This window comes from Dicentrarchus labrax, unplaced genomic scaffold (assembly GCF_905237075.1).
Source record: "Dicentrarchus labrax unplaced genomic scaffold, dlabrax2021, whole genome shotgun sequence".
In the NCBI taxonomy this organism is placed as follows: Eukaryota; Metazoa; Chordata; class Actinopteri; family Moronidae; genus Dicentrarchus; species Dicentrarchus labrax.
The window spans coordinates 20010730-20038727 of NW_026136706.1; the positions used below are offsets into that span (position 1 = coordinate 20010730).

General features: G+C 40.8%; 2 protein-coding genes across 4 annotated transcripts in view; one reads left to right on the plus strand and one right to left on the minus strand.

Annotated features, from left to right (window-relative positions):
- Positions 1-3365: 3365 nt before the first annotated feature.
- cmss1 (cms1 ribosomal small subunit homolog) overlaps positions 3366-27998 on the plus strand; it is a 34335-nt gene continuing 9702 nt past the window's right edge. For 2 of the 3 annotated variants that reach the window (XM_051403849.1, XM_051403850.1), the window contains exon 1: positions 3366-3476. In XM_051403849.1, coding sequence (XP_051259809.1) covers positions 3428-3476 — 49 coding nt within the window. In that variant the 5' untranslated portion in view covers positions 3366-3427. The remainder of the gene's footprint in view (positions 3477-27998) is intronic. The other variant, XM_051403851.1, reaches the window with a different exon arrangement.
- On the minus strand, positions 7616-12122 carry LOC127365589 (filamin A-interacting protein 1-like). Its single transcript, XM_051403833.1, has 2 exons — positions 11975-12122; positions 7616-10545 (listed from the first exon to the last, which is right to left on the minus strand). The coding sequence occupies exon 2, from the start codon at positions 10224-10226 to the stop codon at positions 7980-7982; it is 2247 nt and encodes a 748-aa protein (XP_051259793.1). The 5' UTR covers positions 10227-10545; positions 11975-12122; the 3' UTR covers positions 7616-7979.

Below are 27998 nucleotides of genomic sequence, written 5' to 3' on the forward strand. Positions count from 1 at the left end.
CAGAGTCACTGTCCAGACCTTAAAAAAGGTGCACATTTATCACAGTGGAAATGCATAGCATGAATAGGTAGGAAATAGATGCCTTTGTGGATGTGTTGCAATTAGCACTGAACTTTTCTAAAGCCATAATTAGTCGGTGTCCGTTCTCACTTGCTTTATCCTCTCTGCAGTATCTTTCACCAGGTTCCGCAGGAAAAAAAAACCCACTCAGTAAAAAGAGAAGAATGGCAACCAAAAATAACATTTTCTTGTGATCATTAAAATGAGAAAGTGGAGGAACAGCTGCTTACAACAAAATAAACACATTAACACCAATGCTCCACAGTGTGCAATCAGAGGCCCAAAGAGACAGCTGTCCGCCTTTAATTACAATGACGTTCATCTTCTCTTTCAGCATTCTCACAACTTTCTAGACTTCTCTGATCTTATTTAGATCTCTGCGCAACATAATTTTTCCCTGTGTTGCTACAATATTATTCAAACTATAGTGTAATACATTTGTCCTTATAGGAAGGATTTTCACATAATGCATACTGAAACAGTCTGCTAAGCATAGGTCAGTTAAATTCTGAAATCAATATGGTTTGATATTTTGGGTAATACACTATATACACTACCTGCCAAGAGTTAGATGAGAAGATAGATACCACTCTCAGTGCTGTCCATTACATTTGAAGCTACAGCAGTTGGTTAGCTTAGCTTAGCATAAAGACTGTGAACAGCAAGCCTGTCTCTGTTCAAAGGTTTTTAAAAAATCCATCTACCAGTGCTTCGCAAAACTCATTAATTTACATGTTTTATCTCATACAAAAACTGAGGCGTACAACTCACAAGTTGTGTGTTTAATGTGAGGGACATACTCTTGGCTGAGCACAGTGATTTCCTGCTGTCAAGCTATATTTTCAGATTTAACTGACAAATGTTGAGCGGTATCGATCTTCTCATCTTACTTTCAGCAAGGAAGCGAATACGTCTATTTCCCAAAATGCCGAACAAAATTTGAAATCAAACTTAAAGAAACTTAAATTTAACTTAACTTAACTAACTAAATAAGTATCATATTTTTCATATTTTATTTCCCATCAGCAAATGCACAGCACCACAATCTACCACAACCTCCTCCTCATTTCCACCTCATTGTTACGACCTCTTCTTCAAGTTCAAAAATGTCGGGCTGAGATAATTTTATGAGGATTTTAAGATAGCGAACCCCACCCATTCTGTACTGTTTACCATTTTTAAAGAGCACTGTCTCTTTGGCATACATGTTGGCTGACTAACACAGGAAAAGCAGATTTTAAAGTTTCACAAGTTTCCCTGGGGTCTATAGAAAAGGAATGTGCTTTTGTGCAGCATATTGTTCCAAGTGAAAAAGCAGCCAAACGATGAACAGAGAGAATGACAAATGAGGAAGCGGCCTGTGTTTTACAGGAATGATGCTTAATTACATACAACGCTACCATTTAGAGTCCATTGTCCTGCCTGAATGTTGGCAGGCCTCAGCACAATGTGTTGACTGCATCCTTCCTTTCTCTTTCTTGATTTGTTTTTCTTCCCCCATTTTGAGGGTTACACAGCATAACCATTCTGAACCCTTTATAATTTCCCCAGTAATCAGTCTGTTCTTTTTTGTGGCAAAGCTTTAATCAAACATCTCATAGCCTCTACCAGCCAGAAATGTGTTATTCCGATAGAAACACAAAAAAGCATGCAATTACTCCCAGAGGACCTGTCCCTCCCCTCCGCTACAGCTGCAGAAAAGAGGGCACTATTCCAAACACGTCCTCCTCCTCCTCCTCCTTTTTTTTTTCCTTTCTTCTCTGCGTTGGAAAATAACATCACCCAGCCAAAACCGTAATGACAGACGATGTAAAGATGTGTTTAGTAATGTGTAGAAATACTCAATAGAACAGTAGGTTACTGCTCCCATCCTCTATGGAAACATCACCTTGTGATAAATAATGAGGATTTATCCTATAATTGCAGATGTCATTTGAAAAAAGGTTAACATTTGCAGTTTAAAATGATTACCCCAACCAAACAGTCATGATTAAGGTTCGGCCATCTAAGACTAACAATTCAATATATAATTGATAAACAGTTACACCTACAACCACCTACACCATGTATCAAGCCATTTTAAAGCAACTATACTGATAAAAAGGAAAATCATAGAAGAGGTCCTGTTTTGGTGGCACTGCATCAGAATTATCTCTAATATTCTTTGCTCTCTCCTGAAACATGTAAATATTAACTTCAACACCAACGACGGTGGGGGAACACAGGGGGGCTTCCAACTGACCCACACTGCAAAACAACAAGAAGATGTAAAAAGCTCAGTGCTCGCAAAAAGTGGAAGATGTAAACTTCTTCTGTGCAGAAAAACAAAAGCACACTAGAGCACAAACTTATATAGAGGACTGCATTTATAGCTTAGTGCTCTCAGCTCCAGTGAGCGAGCACTGGGCTTATGCATTGCCTGCTGTTGGTAATTTTACACACTACATGCTCTGTGTGAGCTGTTGTGGATTTCTGTGCCTAAGCCTCAGTAAATCTTTTAAACTTTCTGCAGACCTGTGGCTGTACCTCAAACAGACGATAGACAGATTATCGTTATTATTTTTCTTATCGGAAAATTGACATGTTTTCTCATATCATGTTTAGAGAGACTGTTGCCTAGGAGTACAGCTTTCTATTTGCTAGAAAAAAACATCCAGACAGTTGAGGGTGGTTTTCCCCCAAGCAACCATGTAACAGCTTTGACATAAGCTTAATATGGGGTTGTTTTGCTTGCTCATCTCGTGGTGAAGGTAAAAATAGACTTGCAGCATTAGCAGCTAGTGTGAGTCAGAACCATATTCTCATTTTTATTCAAACAGGCTTTTTTTTGGTGTTATTTTGGTCAAACGGCTATTAAAGTTTATCTGGTGTTAATTAAAAGGGTTGGCCTATTATTGTGATCACTTGGAAGACAAACATCTTAAAAGTAAAAGAAAAGAGAAAGATAAAATATATATATATATATATATATATATATATATATATATATATATATATATATATTGAGAAGTTAAAAGGAGAAGAAAACTGCTCTAATGCATACTCTATTAAACTATGGAAATAGTGACATGGTGAGGGAGCTCCTCAGGTCAAATATAAAGTAAACGTTACAGTGAGTAAGTGGCATAATGCGGGGTCACATTAGTACAAAATTAAAGTATGCTCTTGTAAAGATACCTATGACCCAACCCCACATATAACTACTGTTTAAACTATGATGTGGGAAGACCATATCACTTGGTTTAGTCTGCATGGTGTCGCTTTATAGGCTGTACACTGTGTGTTTTAAACGTGCTGCCCGTGAACACACCCCCAGCGTGCTGTCTCAGCGGTAGATTCGGATTGGACAGGCTGCTGGCGGAGGAAAATGGGAGACGACCTGGGGGACGAGTGGTGGGCGCACGAGGGTAAATCAGGTACCTTCCTTAACTCCACTATCTTTCATTTTTAGTGTTTCTGAGACTTGTGCTCCCGGAGGCTTTGGTGTATTTCCAAAAAGCGAACTTTTAAAGTGGCAGACGCAAGAAATATCGGTTGGCTAATGGCTAACTGTAAGCTAACGTTAGCGAGCCAGCGATGTCCAGTGAGTTGCTTTAGCAACGTTCTGTGATCCGTTAACGTCAGTTGCCATAGCGACTGTGTAAAACACAAAGTAGCGGTGGTTAAGTTGCTGTGTGGTTTAACTCTGACTTGTTGCGACAGGGAAAGTTAGCGTTGGTAGCATCAGTCGTTACAAGCAGAAGGCATGTAAACACGTGTGTGTGTGTGTGTGTGTGTGTGTGTGTGTCATCACAGAGAATAGTTTCGGTTTGTGTTCCTCTAACTTTGTCTGTCATGCCGCGTACCTTCTCCTAAACCTCATATTTAGACTTACACATAACTTATTTCTGCTGTGCCCATCCGGATCTAACTTACAAACATCAACAGCAGAAGTTCTTGCATAGCTTCATACACTCTGCATACCAACAGAGGGCAGCCATGTACTTTAAGGATTACTGACCCCATTGTGCTGGACAGTGCTGCTGCGTTACCGAGCAGGATTCATTTAGATGATGTGGAGGAGGTATTAAAGTGAAAGTTTTATATTCACCTTATTCTGACATGCACACATATTCTCTCTCTCTCTCTCTTCTCTGTCTCTCACTTACATACACACTCATGTATTTGGGCACATTTATGCAGAAGAGGACAGTGATTCTGGTAAATAAAATGTGATTAATATAAAGTGTTTAACAATTATTGGCATTTACCATTATTGGCCCCAACTGCACTAATCCATATGTTTAATGATATTATAGCCTCTGTACATTTTACATATACTGTCCTTTTACAAGTGCTCAGTTTTAATGATAGTGAGATATGGTGCTGTAATATGGATGCACCCACATTACCTGTTAAAATAAATGGTCTATGAGCTGTCAACCTGTTACATGTGAGCAGCAGAATAAAATTGACATATTTCAGATTGGTGTCTGGCATTACTAAGAGAACAACTCGTTTGTAACACGTCTTTTATTGTTGTGGAATCATTTATTTTTACTACACTTGATTGACATACACTGATACAACTGTCAGTTGTTTGACTTATTAGCTTTTGTTTCTGTTTTTTGTTGCAATAACCTCATACTGTCTAGATATCTGTATTATATTCACAATCCTTAAATATGATTTGCATATTTTTATAGCAAAATTATTTTATAACACTGGGCTGCAGTGCTAAACATGTTGTAGTCACAGTCCTGCTGGGCACTCTCAGGGTCATTTTTTCCCCTGTATGCACTGAAGGAAATTTTCCGTTTCTCTGTCCTGTATTGAGAGCTCGGTTGCTTCTTCTATTAGTTACTCCTTTGGTCTTGGGAATCCTTGTTGGAACAGGCTTCTTCAGCGACACTGGAGGAATCTGATCAAAGAAAAGAGGCATAATTATCTGGTAGTTAGTTGTTCACTTGGTGTTCACTCCTGCAGATGTATTTATTTTTTTGTGAAGCATTTGTTTGTGCAAAGATGTCTCAGTTTTACACTTTTAAAAGTGGAACATATGGCCTTTACCACCGATCTGGTATAGACGCTATAGCACCATGGTGCAATGGGCCGTGATTACAATGCATTGCACACTGTATGAATGACAAATATTGTGCTTATTTCCAACTCCAATATTGGAAAAATAATCACCTCCGTTTTCCAGCACTGGCACAAATTGCACTCAAATATCTATATGCTCAATGCAGCAGTATGGACAGCGAGTGGCTTCTCAATTCTGCGTCTCACATCTAGGATGTTCTTAGAAATAGACTGAGCTGCAGCGAGGCAGAGAGGCTTATCTTTGTTGCTTTCTTTATTTCCCTTACAAAAAAGGACGAATAAATAACAACAACAAAAAACAACGGTAGTGGCATCGTCTATTGGCCAAATTGTTATCTTAAACATTGGTATCAGTCCAGAATTTCACAATTGTTGCATCCCTATATAAAAGCATACCTATATAAAAGCATCCATACAAAGCTCCAGCCAGTTGTGCTGCACATGTTTTGCCATGCAACAAACTGACAAGACAGAAAAGGAGAGTTGAAGTCTGATAGATAGAGGACGGGACTGGCTTTGAAGCTTTAAGAATAAAGAGTAGATTCATGAGAAGCAGTATTACTTTTAAGGCGATGGGTCTTGTGGCTAAACACTCACACTAAAGACGAAGATTCTCACGGGGCCTCTGTCACGCTACAGTCTGTCCCAAACTGTCATCAAATGCCTCATCTGGCTTCCACCTTGCCAACCGGTGATGTCAGTGTGGTTAATGGTTCTCCATGTTTGTCATCATATACCTGCTATGTCGGCTCTATACCAGCCTCTCCTACCACAGGAACCCATATGTTGTCCCCCAGTACTGTCAGATAGTTTCTTATTTCGAGGACACAACTTTGGCAACTTGATAGAATTTATTTAAGCTATGCCTGTTGGTCTCTGTGGGCATTTATATCTGCCACACTATCTAACCATATATTTTGTGGTGTTGAACTTTCCAAAAAAAAAAGATCTCATGCTTGTTGTGATTAATGGTTTAAAACCATGAATGCTGTGATTAAGGTTTCAGGGTTGATTCTAGTCTCCAATTTATTTAAAGGACTTGGCTGGCCTAAATACAGATAATAGTAAAGTCAAGTCAGTTTATTTATAGGGGACTTTCAGAAACAACAAATGTTTACCAAAGTGCGTGACGGAAAGATGAGATTATTTGATGATTATAATCAAATGAAAACACAGAGTCAAGAGGATGTAGGTACATTTTTAAAAGCCTAGAATAAATTCTTTAAATTGGTAAAATTGAAATTAATTTGGTTCCTGTTGGTTAATTTTTTTTCCCCAAAAGGCTCTCACATCTTGGAAAATCCATCCCCTTTAATCATGTATGAGGATGAAGGTAATTACATTGAAACAAAATATTTCTCCAAAATCAATTCGCTATACTGTTCCTCAGTAGTAGGCTCACCTTCAGTTCAGTTCATTCTTGTTTAAACAATGTTGTGATTTGATGCACATTTTTATTTCTCATTATATTTGCCGACTGTATCCCTCTTACCTTTTTAATATTCTGGATAGATATTTTTCCTTTGCATGCCTTGGAAGATGCGATGTTTTTTAAAAAAAATATTTAAACAAGTTTTTTGTTTGTGTGGGATTATTTTCTACGTGACACTCAGACCACTGACCAGTTTTCCACTTGTGTACTTTCCTGTGTCATGTGCATTTTACAAACAAGAAAATCAGAGTAAACAGTAAAAGTAAACAGGAAATGTTCATAAAGTAAGCAAATCAACTATTTTATACCAACTATTTACAACTTAATGTGTTGTAAAATGATGCTGCGAGAAACTTTGCATCATTAAGAGGTTTAGCTAGATAACATGAGCTTGATGCTTTACCTGCTGCACACAGCAAAGTGTCTAACAAACCGAGACTGACCAGCACTGGCATGCTAATTGCTGCTCCATGGTTGCCTTGTGATTTTAAAGGGGTTACCAGGTTTTTCTTTTGACAGTAAACAAGTAAAAAGGCTGAGGAAATGTCTAAATGGATTTATGCAAAAATGTAATTGTATATCATTTGTCAATTTCAAATATGTTAAGGGTCTGATCATTACAATTTATAGTCAAAATAGAAAAAGGCTTTTAGTAATCCATCCACCATAAAACCTGAACAGCTGCACCGCCACTAGGTGTTCCGAGTTTTATTGTGTCAGAAAAACATGAGCTGAGTTTTCCAGTGCACACTTGAAGGAGGTTTCACACTTACACACACACAGTCGTGAGGAATTTTGCTGTGGTTGAGATAGTGGGTGACTAAATTTTTGTGTCAAACACATAAACATTTTCTATCCCAGTAATTCTTAGTTGTCTCCCTCATCTTGTGGCAGAAATGAACGTAATTAACAGATTAGAGTCCACCAAGTGTTTGATGTGTTGTGCTGTGCACTGTGGAGTTGGCTGTTGTGCATTTAAATTGGCTAGCAACCTGTTAGCTGTGTTGTTGCCAACCCTATCTCAAAAGTATTCAAGGTGAATAAATAAAAACAACACAACACTTTTAATGAACAGAAAAAAACATTAATGAAACAGAAAATGATCAGAAAGCACATCACACATTTGGTTGCTACGATATCTCACTTAGCTTTCATACTAGAAACACATGTCATACATTCAATAAAGGGTTGATTTGAAGTCAGAAAAACTAGAGACAGACTAACTAGATCAAATAGGGGTTACAAAGGGTCTTGTAGGACAAATACTACAAAGCATTTATTTGATGACTGACTCAAAATACAACAAACTGGGTTGTCATTAGAGGAAATGTATTGTTTTAATTGTCTAGTCTGGGAATGTGACTGAGAACATAATACTGTATGTTCAGAATATATCCATTTTCACCTAATCACAAAGGCCACTTACTGTAATATTTGAGGAATGTGAGGCTGAAGAGGTAGCAGGGGATATAGTGATGCTACTTGTAATCTTGCCAACACCTTTGACATGACAGCCATTGGCGAGCACTTGAGTCCTTTGCTCATGTCGGAGATAGTATGGGCCGACAGGCTGTGGGATGCTGTGGGTCATACCATTCAGGGACTGGATATATGGGCTCCCCAGATGGATGTGGATCTTGTTATCGTCTGAGGTGATGATACTGGGACTTGCGTCGGTGCTGTTGGACCTCTGATGCTGCCAGCTGTTCTGCCGCTCCGGTGTCTTGCTGAAGACAGTCTGATTGGCAACTTCTGTTGGCTCCGGAGAACAGGTCCTGAATGTCACAATCTGAATGGGGGAGGTGTTGTGGTCGGGTGTCACAGAGCGTGAGGAATTTGGACTTAACACCCGAGAGATGGGTGTTCCGTTAAGTGGGGAGACGGTGCGGTCAGGGCTGGAAGGGGGGGGTTTAGTATTAACTCCAGACAGAGCTGAGTTCTGGATGATGGTAATTCTCTGCTTAGGTGAGGCCCCACTCGTTGGAATGACGGCTGTGCTGGTGTAGGATGTAGCTGTGTCTCCGGTGGGGCTGCTAATCTCGAGTGTGGCTGTATTGAGTATATGGTGCGGTGTTACTTTGATGTGCAAGGGCTGCCCTGGAGTGTGTGTTAACATCATCACCTCTCCATTGACTGTTTGGTGCATATCTATGCCATTGGCTGAATGGCTCCTGTATTGGTTTATGTTATTATTTGCACTGTTCAAGCTATTGAGGTTGTTGACAAGAGAGCTTCTTCTTTTTATGACTTCTGTATTATGGTTTGGGTCCTCATCCTCATTTTCTTCATCTAGTTTCTCGCTGTGCTCGCTGTAGTCAGGAGGAAGGCTACACTGCTCAGTTTGAACCTCTTTGGTGGTCTGATGAAGGTCTGAGAGGTGTTGTCTACTTGCACCAGGTGTACAATTCTTGATTTGTCTGTACCTCTCTAGCTCACTACTCAGTTCCTTCATCTCTTTGGCCAGCTCTCTGTTCCTGGCTTCCTGCTGGGTCAGTTTTGTCTGCAGGGTGGAGTGATCCGTCTGAACCTTGCAGATGGACTCCTCAGTTCCCATCAGCTTCTGTAGTTTCTCCTTCAAGGTGTCTACCTCCCTGCCTAAGAGCCTGGACTTAACCTGCTCCTTCTGAAGACGGCAAAGGAGAAGGTGTTCTTGGTTGACCTCCTGCTTCTCTGCCTGGTCATACCTGGAAAGCTCCCTCTTTGCCACCTCTAGCTCCTCTGTTAGGGCATGGGACCTTTTCTGTTCATCCTTGAACCTCTTTTCCAGGGACTCAAAGTTCTCTTCTACCATCATTAGCTCTCCCTCCAACATCTCTTTATCCTGTAGTCTCTTTCGCAGCCTGTCTAGCTCCTGGGTCAATTCTTTGACTTTGTTGTCCTCTGTTTGGCAGTGATGGTTAGGGTTATTTGGAATAGAGCTGTTTGTGTACTTCTCTTCTTTTTCTTTCCTGTTTTCCAAGACCTGTAACCTTTTCTTCATTATGGTTATTTTACTGTGTAGCTCTCTGTTCCTCTCCTCCTCTGTTTTTAGTCTGTCATGGAGCTCATCTTTTTCCTTCGCTATGCCCTTAATCCTTTCCTCTAAATCTGCCTTAGACCTCAGTGTTTGCTGCCTCTCCTCTCTCAGTCTTTCTGTCATTGTTGCCAAATTGCTGTGCTCATTTCTCTTGCCCTCCTTTCTGTTGAGTTTTTCCTCAGCCTGTCGGAGCCTCTCGGCCATGGTCTTTCTGTCCTCCACCAACGCTACAGTCAGTGACCTGAGCTTGGCCAGGTCCTGTCTAGTCACTGCTTCACTCTTTTCCAGTTGGCCTTCGATGGCCTCTAGCTCTCTCACCCTAACTTTCAGAGTGTCAAGCTCACCCGACAGCATCTTGCTAACCTCTCTTTCTCGATCCAAGCTGCCCTTCAGAAAACTGCAGTCCTGTTTGCTCTTACCTAAAACCTCCTCTATCCTGTCCAATTCGTTAATTCTGCCATTGAGTTTATCCATATCAACTCTCAAGCTACGACAGTGGCTTGTCTCCCTCGCTAGTTTGTGGTCCAGGTCTCTACACTGGCCCCACATGCGCAGCAGCTCCTCATCCTTTCCCTCCATTTCCTCTACTCTTCTCCTCAGTATCTCAACCTCTGACAGCAGGCTTGGGGCTGTCATGGTGTTCTGGCTTTGATTGAGGATGGAAACTTGGTTATGGTGCTCCACCTCCAGATGCAGGGATTTGAGCTTCTCTTTTTTTGCACTGGGGTGAGCAGCACTGACCTCCCGCTCGATGTGGTCAGTGATGGCTTTCAGTTCTTTGACACAACGCCTCTGTTCCTCCAGCAGCTCGCTCAGATACTGTTGCTCCTTTACAACCAGCAGTGCAAAAGCCTTCAGCTTGGTCAGCTCGTTCTTTAAAGTTGATACTTCTTTTTCACGTTTCTTCTCCTTTATCTCCTGGTATTCCCTCTCCTTTACAATTAGGAGCTTGAGTCTGTTGAGAGAAAAAAAAAAAAACATCACGCTGATGTCAAACAGAGTGTTGTGGACTGGATTTATTGTGTAATTGCCTTCTATTTCAGCCTCCAAGGCCACATTTTCATGTTTATACTTAACCTCTTGGCCACAACCTTTAAACACTAATAATTTCCTAAGTTGTGTATTTCCAGCATAAACATTTATTTTCGTTTTCAGAATTTGAGTCACAGTTTCCTCCCTACTCAAACCTCTGCAAAAGCTAGGAATACTTTTTCTCCTTTGTAAATCTCTCTGTGTGTATATCTAGTTAGTGTGTGTGTCGGTGTGTTTGTGTGTGTGTGTGTTTGTGTGCGCGTGTGTGTGCGCCTACCTGTAAACCCTAAAACATGTAAATATGTCTATGTATATCCATGTTGTTTTGCACTTCTTTCCAGGCAGCATGCGTTCTATAGTATGTTTTGACTATCATGGCAGATGGTCCCTTGGCAGGGAGTGTTTGTTAATTAAGAAGTTCCTCTACCCTTGAGTACCCTCAACACTGCACACAATCACCCCCCTTCTGTGCACATCGAATACCACCCCATTTCCAGCTAGGAGAGGCAGGAATTCCCCCTGGTTCCATAAGTAATTACAGACGGGCTAGATTTACCAAGTGCTGTCACTCACATTTCCCCAAATGCATACCAGCAATGTACAAATGCAATACACGCTGTACATTTTGTGTCATGTGTTATTGCGACGTTGAGGCACATCAAAGTGATCTCTCGTCAGTCGATTTTTACTATTTAGAATCCGTCTCCTCATGTAAGTGCAACTTTTTTCTGCTAGTGTTGCATACTGGAGAGATCCAGTGCCGACATTTAGGTTTACTGGCATTTATGTTCTTTAAGTCTGCATATCATGTTTTCCATATAACTCTGTAGATGCATATATTCCTGTGTGTTCATATTGAAATGTATGTGAGAGTTGCTATTTATTTGTGGATAAAAAATTTTACATTTAGAACATTGGTACTTTTTGCTATTAAGATACATATAACTTACAACTATAATGTGTGTGTATGTGGGTGAATGGGTTAAATTAACAAAGATTGTATCTTCCGAAATAGAATTGATGAGAATTTATTGCTCTAACGCACAGAACAATTGCAAAAGTGAAAATTAAATGGCATAGGTTTTCAGTGTAAATGTTTCAAAGTAAGACATAGCTCTTTAGTCCAGTCCTCAAATATACAACTTAGGTACCCTTTGAAATGCACACTTTTGTTATTTTGTATCAACATAGCATTGTAAGACATTCTATCTATCAAACCTTTGCAGAACTGGACAGTACTTACTTTGCCTGTAACCTCATCTTGCAGTTAAAAAGCAAACTTTTAGGTGAGTTTTCAGTTTCTAAATGTACATTATATATTTTTGCTCTTCACCAGCTTTGACTGTTCCTACCTGTGCTGTGCTGTTGGCTGTTTGAAAATCCTCAGAGAATAAATTGTCTCTAGTCTTTCACCTCTCCCTTTCCCGGAGATCCCAGTGATGTGGACATTCCATCCGGAAAACCAAACATTATGAGAAGTGCTCTGCACACTGAGTCTCACTCGCAGTCAGTGGCGCCCATTACATCATCAGCAAGTCCTTATATGGGACTGTACAGGCTCTACTGCTGTGTGTGTGCGTGTGCATGTGTGTCTGCTTGTGTGTGTATGTATGTGTGTCTTTTTACTGGATTTCAGCCCATTCCAAATGAGGTCATTGTGTTGCCATGCCAAAGAGGCTAATGGGAAGGACAGAGTGTGTGTGTGTTGGTGTGTATGTCTGTCTGTGTGTGTAGGTAAAGAAAACTAAAGCTTCAAACACAATTCAAACTGGAAAGGCTAACACTCTCAGTTTCCAGGATTAGCCTAGGCAAACATGTTAACTATGCTACCCAAGTGCTGGGACTAACTTGGCATGTTGTATGAACTGTAGCTCATCTAGAAGTATGCATATGTTGTCTGTGTGTGTTGTGTTCCCATATGTTTTAAGAAGAGAAACATGTTTTGTGAGTCGTAGCTGCTTTGCCTGGGGCCTGATAACCTGACTGTGAGATGACATCATCAGTTCATCGGTCCTCAATTACATCCATATGTCTCTCTTTTGCGCACTCTCCTCTCTACGCTGCTTCTCTTTTTCTTTTTCTCTGTCATTTTGTTCTTCAGCGTACCTTCTTGCTTTTAGATATAATTTTTTTTTATCTGGTATTTTTACCTTTCTCTCGCCATCAGCAGTGTCTTATCCCTGGGTTGTCCTATACGGTGTTATTCAAGTCAAATCTATGTGTTCAGTGGAGCAGGGAGAGAGGACAGATTATACTCTCATTGTTCTCACTGGTAGTCTTGCGTCTTACAAGAAGAATGAGAAAAATCATAATTGAAAAATAAATTATATTTTAGCTTGCTCGATGATCGTACTATCAGTGATGCAGGAGAAAACAAACAGGTCTTTGTGTGACACATGTTCCCCTATGGGAGCACTTACTGACACTATAGCTCCAAGTTCCAGCTTTCACTTGAGAAATATACCTCTGGTGGTATTTCTTTCTGTCAAGCAAACCCATCCAGTCCACAATTAAAGGAGAACTATTTCCCCTGTGTCATGTTGTCATCACACAAGAATTTACAGCCTAAAAGACACACTTAAACTTCACTTTTTAGACATTTATGTTCTCAAGCATTTTAACTCCAGGCATGAAAATCCATGCAGCTTGTTCATATCTTTAAAGGAAGCAATGACAGCTTGCGCAATAGCGAATAACATTTGTGCAGCAGAAAAGACAGACCATATTAATAGACGTGGACTTTCTAATGCTGAAAGAAGGGCTCACGTAATTAAACAATTTAGATACATGTTAGAAACTATAACAAGCACACAGTTTATAAATGTGCAAACAATGTCTTCAGCAGCTCTTTTCTAACACAACACATTTTATAGGAGGAAAATAGTTTCCAAGCATTTTAAAGAAATATACTCATCTTGATCAGGTGTGGCTTTGACACCTTTTGTTTTTATTGCAAAGCACTTAAATATAAGCTTATTAAGCCAACAATTTAGTCAAAAGTTGAGAGTTGGCAGGGTCCAAAATGAACACCCACCAAGCGCCAAATGCCGGTAAATTTGGGGTTTGGACGGAAAATAAAATGGTCACTGGCCAGATGGCCAGTAAATAATTTGGAACCACAGTGTAGGGCCAGGTTTATAACCTGACTGTGCCAGATGGTTTGTTACACGGAACCATCTGGGAAGTCATTGTTGGAAACGGATGGGCATTTTCAGTAAATACTCGGCATTGGATAGATGATCTGTCTACTACCATCTATCACAGAGGAAGAGAAAAGTCACGAAGCTCAGTGTTTTTGCAAGCAGTGGTGTCTGACTGATGCAGGAGGCCCGAGATCCTGGGGGAAATATGAATCTCAAAACCATGATGATGATTTCTCAGTCTACCTGGCATTAGCAGTTGATCAAAAAACCTAATTTTGGAGGTCTACAGCAAACACTATATCCCAAATAAACTGTGTTGATTGTGTGTTCTAACATGTGAATTCTGTCAGACACTGTATGGCCTTGATCAATCTGGAGTTACTGACAGCAGTTACGTAAATTAATGATGTAATGTGTATTCGGCGCCTTGTTGGCATTCTTTTTAATCCCTTAATTGATTGATTAGAACAGTGACTGCCTGTTTTAAAGTCAGAGATCACCCTGACTTGTTTTTGGTTTGTAATGGCAATTACTTGTCATGGAATGCACTTACAGTAGCTGTTGCTTATGGTAAGGCTATCGTTGAGGAAGGTTATGATGATAAACTTTTCAGATAGGGGTTGATTCACCTTTTGTGGTGTTGTTGAAATTAATTACATTATACTCAGCTGCATTTTTAATATTTAGTCGACCCTCACTGATATAAACTGTAACCTTTTATGAATGTAGACTTTGCAGGGCTATTCTGGTTTTAGCTAGTAAATAAACTAGATGTGTGGTTAAATGGACTATCAAAACACACAATGTTATCTCCGACACAGGTTTAAAAAGGTTGCAACACTGGGAATGTCCCAAACTAATTTAGATTTTCTGATGAATCTTCATCGTAATGGCTATATATTTAGTTATTCAGGGTATGGTAGATAGCCATGGAAAGTGTGGTTAATAAATCAACCTGCTCAATTATTCTGCTTTGACCCTAAAGACTCTTTTGTAAGAAAATGTCTCAGTAAGATCAGATATTTTTCTGGTTGTGGAATGTGAGAAAGAAATCCTCCTCATTCCTTGCAATTCCTATCCACAGACCAACTCCCAAACCAAACTCATTTCCTTAGAGGAGGGGTTGGCATCTGAATCGCTTGTCCTCAATTACAAGCATGATCCGATCCCTCAAAGGCATTTCCAAGAAAACCCTCAAACATTGCCGATGTGTAATATGCCCCTTATATGAGAGAGGAGCACTCTGTTGTCATAGCTCCTATTTTAATCCAGGGGTGTAATTTAGCGATATTGAGTTCTTTTAGTTGCTGCCTTTGACAAATCCTGCAGTTGTACTAAGCACTGCTGTACAGGGTCAAAGAAAACACACATTGAAAGAAAAGCAGCTGCTCAGGCAGTTTGTCATAGCATTCTGCTCTTCATTTATCAGCACATTTAATACAACTGAAAGAATGACTAAACTGACCTCATATGCTCGGTATAGCTAATAAATGGGCCCAACAGCTTGTGATCAGAACAGCGGTTCTGCTCTGAAGGGATGCACTGCTAAACTCCTATGGTAATTTATGCACATCTTCCTGTGACACATTATTGGCTGAGCTGGCAGATGGTGGATTTGAGTGTAAGGGATGGACAGAACAGCTGTGGGTTTCCGCTACGGCACAGCCAAGTTTACTTTATCCTTTTACTTTGAGCAAAATCTACAAAATGTTTCCTCCACCATGTTTAACCAAGCCAGAGAGCTTTTCTTTTTATTGACTGCTTCTTAGCCGTGCTAGCAATGCATGCTGGCTCTAGGGATGGCAGTGTCATTTTGTCTGTCTCTTCGATCGGTCCACCACTTTGGCCCAGACTGGAATATCTCACTTCTCTTTGCATTGGTATCAACTTTAACTCAAGCCCCACCAGCATTCATGGTCTACAAGGGATGAATTCTGATGATGTTGCTGGTCCCCTGTAAAGCTGTCACTGTGAAGCGCAAGTTTTGTTGTTTTTTGCTAATTACTTTGTGAGGGGTACAACAGGATAATGTTCCATCTTAGTGCCTGCTTCTACTACTCACCTGCGCTCTCCGCCTCCTGCCTCCTGGGTCTGTGACCCTGCTAACTGGCAACTTTCCGTTGAATAAATTTGCCAGTTAGTTACCATATTCAGCTTAAAGTTGTCTGTTAACAGGGTTGCTTGTGTGCAAGTGCACACAAACCACAGCTGTTGCAAATTGTGATTATTAGCGGACCAATCTGCGTTTTCTACTACAAGACTGCTGGTTTTTCCAGAGCGAGTGAGGCGGAAGCTACACTAGTTTTTCTTGTGTGGTATTGTAATCCTGTGAATACTGAGTAGCACTGCATTTTAGACAGCGCTTCTGCTGTATCAAGTCTCTTCAGCCTAGCCCACTCTGGGGATGCCTTAGTCAATAGTCAGGGGAGTAGGGCTGTTGTGATAAAAGCAATAATGGACCCAATAATACCCCATTATCACCGTTATCACAACAGCCCTAGTCCCCTTACTTTTCCTCTAACCCCTCCATGAAGCTGGCATTTGTGGTTTTGAGTGAAATATCTCTATTTGATGGATTGCCATGAAATGTGGTACAGACATTCATGTTTCCCTCAGGATGAATTCTAACTTTAGTGATCCCCTGCCCTTTAACCAGCACCATCATTGGGTCAAACTTTAAATTTGTCCAACACTCAGTTTAACTGCCTGGGAATCAGACAAATCTGCAAGGTCATATTTTACTTGCTCTGGTAGATACGTCAATCTGATATTTTCACATTACAGATGACGAAGAAAGACATTAAAACGTGGTAGGTAGACTAAAACATTGATACTCACTAAGATGTGTTACCACCACAGGCACTGAACTGGAAAAAAGGGAATCTTTGTAGTTAAGAGTCAATTGACAGCCCATGTCACATGTTTTGTGGCTCTGTTTGGTTGTAGATCTATCCAATTGGTTCCAGAGGCATTCTGATTGGCGCCCACTGATAACACCCCTTGGAAATAAAAATGAATCGAGAGATACATTATAAACATGATGCTTACTTTGGAACAACAGCAGCATTATCACTGTGAGCATGTTAGCACACTGAGTACAGTAAGTAGAGCCTCACAGAGCCACTGGCATGGCTGTAGACTCTTTTTATTTATTTATAATAATTTTTAGATCATCTGCATTCCTTTCCTACATCTATAGCACTTACTGATGGTGTATTAATGAGGGGCTGGGGAGGGAGGGAAGACATGATAGAGTTTAAAAGTGGTTTGTGGGTGTAGGGTAGAGTGTAGGGCTGGGCGATATGGCTTAAAAATAAAATCTCAGATTTTTTCACACCAAACCCGATTTACGATTTTAATCGGTTTTTTTTGTAGACTGTTTTTTAGCGGGTGTTTGTGGGCTGCGGTCCTGTATATCTTGCAGAGAGCAACATTTCTCCCACTTGGCTGCATGCCTATGTTTGAGGTGCTGGAATAAATTGGTCGTACTGCTACCTTTGGTTGCAACAGCTTTCAAACAAACTTTGCAGTGGGTCGTGATTTGTTCGCTGTCGGATGCCACAAAACCAAACCAGTTCCGAACAACCGACGACACTGTGCCTTTTTTGGGGACGAGCTCATCCTGGCTTGCTGCCATGTTGTGTTTATCTGTGGAGAGGCGGGGGGAGTTGTGGAAGTTCAAGAGAAAACCGATTTTAACTAAAAATAAATCGCGTTTAACTACAAATTCGAATTAATCGATAAAGTCGATTTATCGCCCAGCCCCAATAGAGTGAGTAAAAGGTTTGTGATTCAGAACTCAAGTGAACAGATGAGAGCATGGATGTCTTTTGTGTGTTGAACATGTGTGTGCGGTTAATGCTGAGACGCTGCCAGCCCAGTGACAGACCATAGAAAACACACACAGTCTTAGAGGATGTTCTGATATCTGAGGTTGGAACAACCAGATTGCTGCATTGTGATGTGCAGATGTAATCGTCCTTTGACACGCAACAGGGATCATACTATGGCATAAAGTGATTATACGCCGTGACTGGAATTTACCGTATAGCTCACAGCTGAAGCAGGTCATCTGCTCTGCACATGGCACCTTGTGGAGCTTCGTTCGCAGGAAAATGAAAAAGAGAGAGGGGTGCTGATTTTAAGCCAAGCTGAGTGGCTCTCTTGGCTCAGAGCATATGCTTTGAAAAGAAACGGGGAGGGAGATTTGAAAGATAGTTGAAGAGGATTTGGAGTAGGAGTGGAAATTTTTTCAGTTAAATATTTAGGCTACTGCTGAGCAAGATGTAAGAAGGACAGGATGGAGAGGGAGATAAAAGGGACAGGCGTATCGTCATGTGCCTCGGGTTGTTTACCCTGTGGATAAATGCAAGCATTGACTCAGCTCAAACCTATTTGTGCCGCGCTCAAACTAAGTTGGGAACACAAAGGAGGAGAATATAAACTCTTTTTCAAGTGTTCCTTAGAACAAATATAAATATACACAGGCATAGCTATGTATGCTCATACGCTTGTGCTCCGTAGTATTTTAAAGGGATTCTGATAGAAGTGACATTAAGATTTTCACAGGCAACAACATAGAGGTGATCTTATGTTTCAGAACAGCACGTCCACAAACACATTTCCAGAAGATTTGATACTTGATATCAAAGATTTTTCTCGTCTGGCGGGGCTTCCTGTTGGCCTGTGAGCCCACTAGGGCTGCTCCAGAAAAGTCATTTATTTGAATATTAAGTCAAGAAGACCGAGAAACAACTTCGGATTTTGTCAATTGAATCCCTGCACTTTTGTTTGAGTCCGGTACAGCTGAATTGATTTTCAAAAAAGTTGCAGATTAATGTTCCGACAATGAATTAATTGTGTCACCAAAGGGAAGATAAGAAAAAGATAAAAGTTGAGAACATTCAGTTACTTTTGTCTAAGACAAAGAAAACCCTACCTGATATCCCAGACAGTCCAACCTAACATTACAACATCACGATTCCATCATGCTTTCAGGCCATACTTCAGTTTATGTGACACGTCAAACTGTGATGCTTTAGACCTGTGTTCTTAAAAGGAATTCATAAAGGAGGGAAGGCAGGGGGGATGAAAAACCTCTGTGTTCAAGCCGTCAGAAATGTACGAGCCACACAGGGTTCACCACAGACATGCTGTCTACTCATGTATTAATCATCATTAGTCCAAGATGAACCACAAAGCCTTTATGTGTGCTTGTTTAGGGTTTCCACATTGTATTTGAATAGACAGAATTCTAGTAAACTTAATCACTCTACTGGCTTGGCTATTTTTGGTGTTTAATTGCGTGTGTGCCTGTGGTGGATCAGTAAAGCGTTTTCATTTTGGCACACTGATGCAGACAACTAGTCTCCTCCCAAGGCTGCAAGCCCAGTGCGGGTCCAGTCTCTACACAGCTAGATTACAGAGTGGACTCGGATGGTACATGAGCCGAGACAACCAGGGACTCGAACACAACAGCCCCGTTGTGGGCCTCAAATTGCATAGGAGAACCAGTGACCACCTTCTTGTCAGACCTAGCTATAGCCATAGGCCACATCTAAATGTGCTCTCCATTTGGGAAGGGAATCTTTGTACCCACCAGCAAACCCTCAGCCCATTTACTAAGTTTAGAAGAAGGCTTCATCCTGTGCAGTGTGGTGCTGTTGAATTGGGCAGTAGGCTGCCAGTTCAGACCGTACATGTAATTGCATGTGAGTGCATGTTTATGTGTTTACAAGCGAGAGTGAACAGAGCCAGGCTGGCCGCAAGGTCTAACCAAGTCCAGGATGTAATGGACTGTGTCTGAGTGGAGTAACTCTAAGTACAGTGTTGAGGTCACATACACTCGGGTGGTATGCACTAGCCAAGAGCGCCTTTGCTCTTTCACTCAGCCATGAAGAGCATTACAGGCCAACATAGACTAAAAGAATCTAAGTCTGCACAAGTGTACATCACAGAGCTCAGATCTGGCGTGCTCCAGTGTGCTGAAATACTTTAATCCCATAGCCTCTTCTACACTAGCTGTAAATCCTCATCTATTTACATCAGGAGGGATTCTGAAAGGCACGGATATTTCTACAAGTCTAGCTTTAACGCAGGCTACAAATTTAGTGGGGGCAAAATAATTTAAATGTTGTCTTTGCTTAGGCATTCATCTGAACCTTGAGGGTTTGGTGCACCAACCTCTGTCTGTCCTGCTCCAGTAGCGTGTTTAGGCAGTTGCTCTTATCAGTAAAAGCTCTGTGGCTCCTCTCTTGCTCCTGTAGCCTCTGTAGGGTGCCACTGTGAGAGCGGGACACCTCCAGGAGCTGCTCCAGCATCTGTTCGGATGAGCGCTTCTGGGCCTCCACCAAGTGGTTGAGCTGAGGGGAAGAGAGAAAACAACATAGGGGCCTGTGAAGAGGAAGATGTCAGTGCACCTTGAGCCCAGACTAAGGAAGTGCCTGCATAGAATGTATGTAATTCTTGTTACTGTAAAAGCCTAATTCCAGGGTAGTTTGCTGCTGGACATACGTTTTAAGGGATAATTTCACCCAATTTACACTAGTAAGTTTATTTTTGATGAGCTTTTGAGATTTAAGATGTGGAATATTATTGAAGACCTTGAAACAGACCTTGCTGCAGAAAGTTTTCATTAAAAATGTGTTCTCCTGAAAAATAAAACTACAAATAGGGAAAGAAAAAATCCTTAAGTTTACAGATTTATAATCATTACAGGAGAATATATATACAGCACACGTAACACCTGTAGTGCAAAATAACAAATTTGTGCAATGATGCGGCAGTAATAGATGCTCTGTTGTCAGACAGTAATGTATTCACCTCGTTAAATTTGATTATCCGCTCCATATGGTGTCTAGTTTCTTACTATTGGGTCTTGGTACCTCAGCAATTGGTTTTTTGTACACATCCTGCAGGTGGTACTGCTGTGCCCGGAGGGAGTCTCTCTGCAGGGCACGGAGCGCCTTCTCCGGGCCACTGAAACCATATTGGGCCCCCAGTAGAGCTGAATCTGTCTTCTCTGATTTCAGCACAGCAATTACCTCATCTCTGGCCTAGTGTGACAAACATTGAGGTAGAACATTGGCTTTAACTTTAATATCTAATGCTCACACTTTGTGCAGTTTACGTGACCTTTAAGTTTAACATGAGCTAGATTCAGCTACAGAATGAATGTGTACCCATGATGTGAACGAATCGTCCTACCTGCAGTTCTCCTTCCAGAATACTGAGCAGAAACAACAAGTCATCACGGGACAGATTGTCTCTTGTGTGTCTGCCCTCCCACCTCTCTCTCTTGTCTTGCTTGTTGACCCTCTCCATAGTGTTTTTTTGGGGGGGGCTGCTTGGGGTGGAATGGAGGCTCTGAGTTGTGTTTCTTTAGATCGTATTGATTACAAGAAAGCGCTTTGCCACTTTTGCCAACCTGTTGCATGGCTTTAAGTCCACCTAGGAGGAACTGGAGAAAGAGGAATGATTGGAGGTGGCAGCTGAGCATGGCGACAAAGAGAAATATGTGCTTCCTATCAAAAGAGGTTAAACAAGGTCATACATCGTGTCTTAGCAGTACAAGTGGTTATTGTGTGGCCTTAATAAGCAACTGGCTGATGCAAATTATATAAACCTTTATGGGCTAATCCAAAGTCAGAAGGCCTCTTGTCATAACAGTTAGTGTTACTGAAACGGATAGGCCTGTGCCTGGCATTACTTTGTGTGACGCTTATGTCATCTCATAGTCTTACTCCTAGCACATTTACAACAATCACTGTCAGCTTGGCAGACAAAAGGACTAAAGGTTTCCAGAAAGTAGGACCTTGATTGCTGACTATATGAGGGCGAGATATGTGTATGTGTTTGTGTATATATGTGTGTTATTGAAACAAATCACGTCAGCTAAACAGTGTTCGCAAGCCAGGTTTCTCTGACTTGATGTTCTCATCCCATATTTAGAGACAGAAAGCAAGAAGGTTCATATTAGTGAAAGATGATGTAATCCCCCTGCTCTTCAGCTCTGCTTTTCTAGTCCAAGCTCTCACAGTGGCCGGGAACGCCTATTATTCCCTTGCTGTTGGTCAAGTTTCTTCAGATAAGTAAGTAAAGGCCCTTGCATTGGCCATCTTGTGGAAAAAAGCAATTCAGTAAAATATTAAGAAATGTCCAGAGGTGTGTATTTCCACTGCAGAATTGATTAAAACCTCCTTTTTACTGGTGTTAGAAATTCTGTTACTTAACAGGAAAGCAGTGAGACTCTTTCCCTCTCCCCCCCCCCCTCTCCCTCTCAGTCGTTCCTTCTCTTACACAAGCACACATATACACCGCATATGCTTGCTGTCACCAGGGCCTGAGAGCAACCTTGAGTCTCTTAACAAGATGAACACTGGTACATAGAGGACAAACGCTGAGCAAGAAAAAAAAAACACCAAACAGAAAGCAAGCCATTTAGGCTAGCTGGTTCAAACTGAAGCCAATAACACCTTCAGATATTGAATCAGTTTGAGAGTGTTGGCTTACTTAATAGATGGAGTCTGCATAGAAGTATTTTCTCTTGGTCTCTGTGTGGAAAGAAAGAGTGACGATCTCAGCCTCCCTCCCTTCCTCTTGACACCCCCTCTGTATCAATCAGGAAGACAGATGAAGCTGTCTTGGCTGTCCCTGCGTTCCTTTACTCCACTTGTTTTTCAGCGACAGGAAGGGATGATGGAAGCTCTTAACACAATTGCTGTTAAGTTTTCATTCGGTCACTTTTAAAGTATCAAGACTTGCTGTACTCAGGAATCATACTCACAAAACGGAGTCCCCACAACATGCAGAACTACTCCCTAATATATTTTACTCACGCTCAAAATGATTATATCTTCTATTAATTTTTTATTCTTTGTCCAGAGACCCAGATTGAAGTTAAGAAAATGGTTGAGATACATCATTCATCAGTTGGGTTGAATAGGTTTAGCCCAAGGTTTGGTCAAGATGACGGCACACAGTGGAGCTGATGCGAGTTGGTAATCTTTGGCACATATTTTCTCTGGTGGCCTGGGCCTGTATTTTATCTGCCCATCTGATGTTGCTGTTAATGTGAGCAGCAAGCCAAGTCATGTGCTTCCATGTCCTTTCCCTTCAATTGATTAATGGTGATTGGGTCTGAACACCTCACAATTCTCTCTCTCTCTCTCTCACCCCCAGCACACACACACAGATGACATGAGTCAGACTGTGTTCTTTCTTCAGTGTGGTCACAGTGTCTAGACAAGCACACGCATACTGATGTCTAACCACACTCCCACACGATGCCAGGCATGTGAAAATACCTCTAAACTTCTGGCTCAAAGCCAGTGTCCGCCTTAATAATGGTTGCCAGGGTAGCCCCACTAAAGACTGTCCGCTGGCAGGAAGGTTGGCAGTCGCACATGTGGCTGGCCGCCTTTGTTTATTTATCTGAACACTACCCAGGGGCGCTTGCCTGCATCCCTCCCGCCTGCCATGGTCTACTCAAAAGGGCACCGGCTGCCCTCAGAATAAACCATTAACACTTCCAAAAAATAATGTCATTTATTGGACTGCCTCCCAACCAAAAGAAATGCTCACATACAGGTGGTATCTTAACAGTAAAGTAAGGAGAAGTATGGTTATGTGCTGAGACCATTGAAACACCAGTTCTGACATTTTCGAACCAGCTTTGTAATCAACAGTGAACCCAAATTGAGGTTAACTATCAATGTATCAATAAAGCTCTAAGAAGGACTGTCTGTCCTTTTTTTTTTTTTCCTGGTTTTTATTTTAGAGTAATTAATTATACATTAAGGCTCCAAAATCAGAGCATAGAAATTGGCTTTTTGTTTCACACTGACTCTAATTCAGCATGGCACAACTCACACTAATATGTCTCTTTCTAACCCTTAAAAAAGACTGACCCAGAGACAGACAGTTTGAAGACAGGAGTGATTTTTCTTTCATATTTTCTAGTTTTGACATTGATATTAATGCTTTAGAGGAAAGCTGTTTTTCAAATTCTCACAGAGCATCTTTATCTTCTGTAATGTGACGTATTTGGTTACAAGATGTAAGGGATTTAAGTACAATCCTTTATAGATGTGATTGGATTACTCAAAGTTCCTTTGTGAAAACAGCAATACGATAGGGAGCTACAGAGACATCCAGAGCTGTAGGGGACTGTTAACCTCCCTCACCTGTATTGTTAGATCAAGAGGAGGAGGATATGAAATTAAATACAAACACACCACCAGCTATGATATTGCTCTCTTTCCTACCCTCCAGCTCAAGTCAGTCAGCGGTCAAGTGTGTTGTTTGTTTTACACATGTTTAGCATGTAACAAGAGATAAGTTAACAATTACACATAGGGACACTGGAAGTCAATTGTATTTATATAGCCCAATATCACAAATCACTCTTTTGCATAGCACACAACACCCTCTAAAAAGACACCCCAAAAAAAACCCTGTATAGGTCCAGTGTGTAACATTTAGGAGGCTCTTTTGGCTGTTTTTATCTACAGACGCAGAGAGGGAAAGACTAGCACAGTATTTTTCCCCCTACTGAATGTGTCCCGTAGGAGCAAACAACCTGGACCATGGCCCCCAGGTAATTTAAGTTTAAGACCCCTACTCTGGCTATTCATTCCCCATGAGCAGCTCATATCCACTTTATATCCACCTGTCATGGGAGGCTGGCTCAGTCTGTGCCCTGGAGTTCTCTTTCGTCTCCAGTTTCCAGGGTCAAGTTGGCACAGCGCTCTGTAATACGCATTCTGTATTGCTGATGTATGTCTTGGCACAGGCACAGTACTGCAGGCATGGTTGGTAAGAGTGTTGTAACAGAGAAATTATACAGTACGCAGGCCAGCTAGAGAGAGCGAGAGATGTTGAACAACCCATAAATTTATCACGTCACTAGACATGCTGCTATTGTACTTTATAATTATAAGTGTGGTTAGGATACACTCCAGAGATCAGTTGGGTGTGACATTTGATACCACCTAGCCAATCTTTGACTCACTTATTTTTTACATTGAGATTTTCCTGACAATTTAGTCATGTTCATGATCATTGATTTGTCACCTGAGAAGGATTAAGAAATTACAGCATGCTCTTGGAAATAGAGCAGCTTTTTTACAACTGTGTGTGTCTTTCATATAGTAAGGAGAATTGTATAAAAAGTTATTTTCTTCATCACCCCCTTTCATTATTTGGGTGGGTTTCGTTTAATGTGCCCGACAGAAGGTGTTAATATTTGAGTATGGCTTCCCTCCCCATTTTATTGCCATTGATAAGCTTTAAGTGCCAGATGTGACAGTGTTCCTGCCGTCTGTGCTGCTTGAAGTGCCCAAGGCTTTCAAGACTACTTAATGTTGGGTTTAGGGTTGATGACAAACATTTCCTTATGATATAGATTCCTTTGAAATCTTCTTTTATAATCGGAACCTTTTGAAGTGTTTTCCTACACACAAGATCTGTGAAGGAAGAACACACTTCAGTGCCATCAGGTACGCTGCCATATAGCTGTCAGTGTTCAAGTGATCTCTGAAGTCTAGATTATGGTGGCGTTGGTTGTTGAACTGAAATAAAATACTAATCTGAATATTAAGTAGTATAGTAAGTTTAATGTATACTAACTATACAGCTAGACTTACCATCTTAAATATACTTTTAGTCCCCTTTCATAATAAATGTATTTGGTAATTTGTTTTGTATGGCTTCATTCTTGTAGGTGGTCTTTCCTACATTATAGTTACTAAGGTTTATAAATCAAATGGTAACCATAGTTGTGGAAAGCAAAACAGTGAACATTTGGCAGTCAGTGTTGTAATTAAATATGGTCTACATTGTTTTGTTATGATATAAGGTTTGTCCTCTAGAAGTTACTTTTGTTGAGCAAGACTTCCTCGCTCATTGAATAATGAAGATGTGAAATTCTACTATCTACCATTGATTTTGTGTGCACTGGTGTCTGTGCTTTTGGACAGGCATGCATTTTTCACACAAACACATTTAACCCCTATCCTCACTCCGATATCAGAGGCTAGATTCCACATGTATTGCGTCAGACGCTTGTGTTTGTGATTGATAGAGAACGAAAGATGGGGGCAGTGTTACAAATATCATCCATATGATATCTGTTGTTGGAGAATTTAAAAAAGTGCAAGAGAGGATTGGATGTTAAGATAAGAATTAGGTCTGTAAGGAAAAAGCAAACGGGGAGGGAGACGGTTGTAATGATAGTTATTTAGAGAGAGTTATTTAAGCTGAAGTTTGGCAGCCTAAATAATTTTTGGCCAACAGCAGTGTCTTCATTACATAAGTTGCAACATGCTGGCAAGGCGAGGTGAAAAAAGAGTTTCCTTATTTGGTTCTTGTGAAAGCTTAAAAGCTTGGAGCTATTTACATAGCCTCATGTCTCTGATTAGCACCTCCTGTGTGACATCATTAGGAGCTCCTATCACACTCTGCCAGCCGGGATTGGCTTGACTCAAACCTGTGAATGTCAAAGCATCCCAATATGTTAGGGGACTGACATACATACAATGAATGACGAATAGAACAGACTGGAAAATGAAGTATGTCACTAGAACCAAGTCAATTACGCTTTTACTTTTTACCAGACTTTTGGACTGCAACAGAGAAGAAGACCAGCTGTGACATGACAATACTCACACATACTCGCACATATCCAAAGATCTTAGAAAGATATGCACACACACACATTCAAGGTCTCTCCTTACTGTATACTGCGTTATGTAAAAGAATTCATCGGCGGATTGAAATAGGGACCAAGGTCTAGACTGCACTGTCCTTGAACATTAACCTTTGTTTTACTTTGGGGAACTTCAGGTCAAGTAGAGCCGCCTGGCTCAAATCAAAACCTACATACTGTTGAACACCTGTTTCTCCTGAAGATAATTACTGTGTAACTGTTGGTCATGATACAACGTAAGTAGATAGTTTTGGGTGTGCGTTGTTTTAGAGCAAGCAGTCAGAAGGCATTTGATTTACTGATTCAAATTTCATTAGTTAATATGGTGGGAGTCTGTGTGTATGTCGGTGTAGTACACCATGCCTGTTATAGGAGGTGATGTCCTGCTTTGTATATCCAAAACATCGTTATAAGAATAAATAGGTAATTCAAATTGGCCTTACTGTGCATCCAATACTCCCTCTGCTGGTGATATTCCATCCCTGCACTTCATCATGTCTAAGCTATTAATCCTATTGATAAAAAGGTTAAACGTCAAACCAACCCTAAGAAGACCAATGATATAACAGCTAAATAACAGCTACCCCTACCTCCCCTCATTTCAAGGATCAAAGAAATGTATTTATCATTACACAACACAAGGTGGTACAACAAAATGAAAGTCCGTAATCCCTTCATGCTGCAGACAGAGAAAGATAATCAAATTTATATTAGAATATAATAAATAAAACATAAAATAAAACAATACAGTTGCATACTGTACATACATATTACATGGTTATTCTGTATATACTTACACGTATACACCCATCAAATAATTCTGCAGTGCATCTTTTGAATTTCCGTCTGTTGGAATGTGAACATCACCAGCAAAAATATATTTTTTTCCACATAAAAAAAAACTTTGTGTTTGAGCACCAAGCATCATCGATTTAAACACATCCTCCGTGTCCTCTCGTCTAGCGCTCTGTAAGCTCGGAACATGGTCCGCCCGTCAAGTGCTTGGAAGCTTGCCCATCAGCTGCAGCGTCTGAATGCAGTGTTGACATGGTCAAAATCTCCTGAACCAGTCGATTTGAGCAATTTTAGCATAGCCCTTTAAAATCAAATCCAGTCAGACATCATTCAATCAACGATCTTTCAGCAATAAAGCCCCCCCAAAAAAACTGATTAAAACAATTAAATACAATAAAACAAATGTAGCACATTTGAAGGCACTACCGGCCACTGCATCCACATGCCGAACCGTTGCCATATGTTACCATAACAAGTTAGTAGTAATTAAATACACCGTCAGAATGTTACGACTGAATGGGTTGAAGAACAAAGTGTCGGAAGCCAAGGAATTTGTAACCAGACTGGTATTCTGTTCTGCACTATAACCTGCTTGTTAATTTTGTGCGTGCAGCCTAAAGTCTCCATTGATTTAACAATAACATATGTTCAAATTGTGGCTTTAGAGAGGAAGCTGCAGGCCTCCAAAACCAATAACTGTTACACTCACTCACCCGCACGCCCACACCACTC